The sequence below is a fragment of the Cicer arietinum genome, chromosome 3, assembly GCF_000331145.2.
Source record: "Cicer arietinum cultivar CDC Frontier isolate Library 1 chromosome 3, Cicar.CDCFrontier_v2.0, whole genome shotgun sequence".
NCBI classification, from domain to species: Eukaryota; Viridiplantae; Streptophyta; class Magnoliopsida; order Fabales; family Fabaceae; genus Cicer; species Cicer arietinum.
The window spans coordinates 39,607,800-39,613,022 of record NC_021162.2 but is presented as its reverse complement, the minus strand read 5'-3'; the positions used below and the strand labels follow the sequence as shown (position 1 = coordinate 39,613,022).

Sequence of the window (5,223 nt, the reverse complement as noted above, 5' to 3'; positions counted from 1 at the left end):
AGATCTTAAGATCTGCTTTAGGTAGGTTCTATGCGTTTTCTATATCCCAAAGATCTTAGGTAGAATCTAGAGTTTGACAACCTTGAAGATAATTAATTTGTATAGCTTAACTAAAGTAACTAACTTGTAACTAATTTTACATCTCTAATACCCCGCAGTGAAGGGAATCCCGCATTCAAGCATTTGGGAACGCCAATCTTGATCAAAGGGTTTAGAAAGTACATACATTTATTTTTATTTTATAAATCAAAATACTGAGTTTGAATTAAGATTGTTTGATCTTTGATCGAATAGCCACCGATGTCCCAAATGCATTGATGCTGGATAGCTCCTACAGTGCAGAGGAGCTGGATCTAGAAATTTAAGATATAAATTGGAAAGATATCAAGATATAAAGATGGAGACTATAATTCTATAACTTAGTACACAATTTATACATAAAGTTTGGTGAAGTTTGATTATACATTATAATTTCAATCATGTCTTACACATTCCTATCAATGTGCTCTCTGATTTGATCTTCATGCTCGGTCTAATTTACATATGAATCAAATCATGCCTCACACATTTTCTGTTGGAGACTCATCAGAAGGCCTGACAAGGTGCTCTCGGATTTGATCTTCATCCTCAGCGGTTGTCACCAATTTGGAGGATTTTTTAGCAGAATACAGGACATAATGTTGAATAATGAAAATAATGTCAAAAAATACAGATACCTGCAAATATGAATTCCATTAAAAGAAGTGTCACAAAGAAGCCTCAAGCAGCCATAGCTGCATTATGATAACCATTATCTACAAATTCACAAGAACTATCCAACATCTATCCAAAATTGGATACTATTCTGATTCAGTAGTATGTAGTAGCTGTTACATCAAAAAGCATCTGGCCTGTTCGGTTTTTGTTTTCTTGCTCCATTTTCTTTTTCTTGTTCACTTATAAAAGTATAAGTTTGTTTTCACTTTATTTTATGTTTTCAAAGATTTGTATTAAAAATAGGGTAAACAAAACAAAAAACAAGATGACATTTTTTCTTATTTCAAAGTGAAAAAAAAAATAAAACAAACTAATATTTTTGGCCAAAATAGAGTAGCATATTTCTAAGATTAGAATAAAACCAGAATCAGAACTAGAACCACAACTTCATTAAAAATAAATTGGAAAAAGGGAGAAATAAGAGTAATTTAAGAATGAAGCAAAATACTCTTTGAGAGTTTTCCATACCAGAGAGAGCAACACTTTTCCTATATTCCCATAAAAGTTGACCCATGAATCTGGAACGATGAGATTTACAATGTCAGTGAAATTGTGAAAATATAGAATAACTATGGCAAGAGTCCTATCTATAGTAGAGATGGGTCGATGACAAACCTTGATCAATTGATTGCACAACCATTTGTCCATAGTTTGCTATTCCTCCAGAAAAATCAAGTAAAATGTTTCCAATGCTGAAGCCATCAGTACATTTTCTAAGGAAGTTCATGATTACCTACTTTGACAACACAAGTGGTTAGAAGTAAACCAAGTCTCTTGGAAATTAGAAATAAACTTAGTCTCTTTAATTTATTATTAAAAATTAACTCAGGGAAAACAACAATTAAGACCAATTCACCAAATTGATATAAAGAACATAATATTTAAAATGATCTACTTAAGTTCAAAGAGTTTATTATTACAGGTTTAGTACTATTAGAGCTGGTTACTGGGAGCCCAATAGCACAAAGGCCCCAATTTTTTTTTTTTAATAATATAATAAAATGAGGGTGAACTTTTTTTGGTTAAATATATTTTTAATCGCTACAAAATTATGACTTTTTAAGTTTAATCACAAAAAATTTTTTTTGTATAAATCACGAAAAAAAATTTATTCACTTCTAATCTCTATTTTGATTTTATAGGGACTTTTTTTAGTGACTAAAAATATTATTTTATTAAAAAAAGAACTTTTCAAAAATAGGGGCTAAAAGTAAATAAAAAAAATTAGGGACCAACAAGTTGAAAAAAAAATTATAGGGACTAAAATTTATTTTTATCCCCTTTTTCATCAGGGAACCAATTTTTAAGATTAGAATATGGTTTCTAAAATGTTTAAGACGGTCCTGAGTACTATATCAGTTATCGACATAATTGTAAATAACTAGGCTAGTAATATAGTTCGATTTTCAGAGTCAGACTCTTTCACGAAGCAGTTAATGCCTCCAAAATCAAGTTTGATGCCATTAGCACAATGTTGAAATGAAGGTTCTTCAAACAATGCTTCTTTAGGAAAACCTCAAACTATTAGATGATGCCATGACTTGAGAGAGAATCAAGTTCCACCTTGACTTTTTCCATTCAATTTACATTTCAATATTAATTTAGTAAATTTTTTTCTCTACCAAGAATAAAGAAGCAAGTTGAAGAGGTAATGACTACAAAGAACATTGAAATAGTTGGGTCTTCATTTTAGAAGTGCAACCAATAAATTAGCTTCTGTCAATAAAATCTTTAATTCAAAAAATGCTATTCATCAATTATCTACACCATAAAACAAAACAAAACTATATTATAAAGAAATCCTAACCTGGGGAATATACTTTATAGTAGTCATAAACACTTGAATTGAGCTGCAACATGATCAATTTAAACAAGAAGTTAGAACCAAACTAAATCACATTCACCCACTAAGGCAATAAGATATAGGCAGTCAGGTATTTTCTGATCATCAAGAATATAGACTGTAGGGTAGGTCTTTGCCTCTAAGGTAGTTAAAAAAGCAGAAGATGTAAGCTTTGGACCGCAACAAGACAATAAGTCAATACAAAATAAAATAAAATAAAATGCAATCTTCCACCGGACAGGGCAGAAGAAGGCTCTGAGATATAATTGACGACAAAAGCAAAGACAGCATACTTGAAGATGTTGATGAGCCAAAGCCAGGAATGGTTAGGCAAAGCAACAAAGAAACAAACTGCAGCAGTCAGCCAAACAACAGAAACAATTCCAATAGAAACTTTGGACACTTTCTGACTTCCACGCTACAATGGAATAATTTTTTATCAAGTTCAGCAAATTTGAAGAATGCAGTCATAGAAACACAAACAAAAAACTTAATGAGAAGAAAAATCATTCTTACTTCATATATTGCAATCTGGAATAGTGTAATAGCTGTGAGCAAAACAGCATGGGTTGAGAAAGCAACATCATTTGCAGCCACAGGTATCATCTGATATTAGATTCATAAAACTATAACTATAAGATTGTTGATTAAATCCACAACATTAAAAAACACTATCATTCCTGCAACATTTAGAAAATAGGCCTAAATCGATAAGATTCTGGGATTATTGTCCCAGTCATAATCATAAGCATGTACATGACAACAGAAAATGCCTACACTGTCAATTATTAAAAATATCAACAGACAAGATTACAATAATACCATGCAAGGATATAAATCATGTTAGTGGTCCTTTCACAATCTTTCTATAAGCACATGTTTGATTCTGCAGTGGATTGGCAAAATCACGGTGAGCCACCATAATTTTGCAAAAGCTAAATGTTTATTTTCATGGTTGGAATGGCAAAATTGCAGTAAACCACATTGATTTTGCAAAAGCTACCGAGTGTAGCTTTTGCAATGCTCACCATGATTTTGCCAATTCCACTGTTAAACCAAAAGAGCATACTGTACAATCATGATTCGGTTGCAGACATTGTTTTAGAACTTTTAATCCTTTAATTTATACACCACACACTCTCTTACTATGCACCAATTGGATGCATATATGCAAAGAAATTGGATTTCCTCATTTAGCATGATGGCATAGCGTGGGATTAAGAGTTTACCATCTATACCATTATATTAATTACAGGAACTCCAAAAAGTAACTACCTATTTTTTGTATAATAAAATGTACTAAAAAATTTATGTATCTGGACTAAATTTTTGAAAATTTCATGTATCTGAACTAAATGTTTAACTAGATACATCAACTTTTAAACTACTATTTTTTTTTTTTTTTTATGTTTTATTGCAGAGGTAGTACATAATCAAGCATACTAGAAAAGGCAGATAGAAACATTAGTGTCAAAATTTTCGCTATTGGTTGGTAGTTTTATTGAGAATTGATTGAATTTAGTTAGATGAAGAACCAAACCTGGTCATAACCGTATTTCTGGAAGTATTGTTTCTGAATAGAAGAACTGAAGTAGAGAGAAGCATTGTATATAAGATATGAACTGTGCTTCGTCAAATTTAATAGCACGAAATCAAAGTTGAGTCCAACCACGCTGAACTTCAAAAAAAAAATTGAGGATTAAACAAACAGTGGAAATAATAAGGAATGAAAAAAGAAAGAAGAAAAGGAGAAAGTAGTGAGAAGGAAAGGAAAGGAACCTCTTCCTTCGAAAATTTAAGATGACTTGAGGGTAGAAACTGATAGACCAAGCAATAAAAGCGAACCAACCCAGAATTTCGTAGGTTACTTCCAATGAAACTGAATTCCAAGACGCCATTTCTTTCTTTCACTTCTCTTCTCTTTCAATTTACAACGATCATCCCAAAACTGACTTCAATTTGTGTCTGGGTGGACCACGGATTCTTTCTTTATTTGATTCCATGTAATAAAATACTCCTTACGTAACCAAATTTTAAATTTTATTTATTTATTTTTACCAATCAAATTTTTATTATAAAAAAAATATTTAAAAGTTTACTAAATACAGAATATTTGTTTTTATATTTTTTATTTTGTTTTTACACTTTTACTTATATTATATTCTGAGAAATTCAACAATACATCCATAAAATGAGGTTTTTAGGTTTTTTTATACTCAATAAAATTATTACATATAATATTTGCTGTATATTTTTATTGTATTTTATTTTATTTAGATATTTTAATGATAAAAAGTATATATATTTTAGAAACGAAGGTTTGGAACAATGAGATTGAAAACCAAGGAAGAATTTGGACGCTATTGCGAGCAGATTCAACCCGTCAGCAAAGTTGTTAGCTTGTAGAATAAGACCGAATAGAAGTGTACAGTCGAACTTATATTAGGTTCGGATCAGATTAGGCTAGATTTTTGTTCAATTGACAAAGTTAAAACTGTGTAAAAAAAACTATTTAATTAAAAATGTTAGGTTATATATTACATAAAAAATATTTTAAATTTATTATGTTGAACTATTTAAAAAATTATATTTTTTAATATTATTAAAATTATTATATTAAAATT

General features: G+C 30.2%; 1 protein-coding gene across 1 annotated transcript; it reads right to left on the bottom strand.

Moving 5' to 3' along the window:
• Positions 1-384: 384 nt before the first annotated feature.
• LOC101494004 (cystinosin homolog) lies at positions 385-4,592 on the bottom strand. The gene is made up of 8 exons (XM_004488884.4): positions 4,379-4,592; positions 4,140-4,272; positions 3,116-3,205; positions 2,893-3,017; positions 2,564-2,606; positions 1,372-1,489; positions 1,225-1,274; positions 385-716 (listed from the first exon to the last, which is right to left on the bottom strand). The coding sequence occupies exons 1-8, from the start codon at positions 4,495-4,497 to the stop codon at positions 561-563; spliced, it is 834 nt and encodes a 277-aa protein (XP_004488941.1). The 5' UTR covers positions 4,498-4,592; the 3' UTR covers positions 385-560.
• Positions 4,593-5,223: the final 631 nt, after the last annotated feature.

What these genes read in the sequence shown, in the direction of transcription:
- LOC101494004 (XM_004488884.4), bottom strand. Translation starts at nt 4,497, where the DNA reads ATGGCGTCTTGGAATTCAGTTTCATTGGAAGTAACCTACGAAATTCTG. An exon ending in CTATAAAGTATATTCCCCAG is followed by an intron (nt 1,490 to 2,563) that starts GTTAGGATTTCT and finishes TTGTCAAAGTAG; the next exon opens with GTAATCATGAACTTCCTTAG. An exon ending in TGTGCAATCAATTGATCAAG is followed by an intron (nt 1,275 to 1,371) that starts GTTTGTCATCGA and finishes TCATCGTTCCAG; the next exon opens with ATTCATGGGTCAACTTTTAT.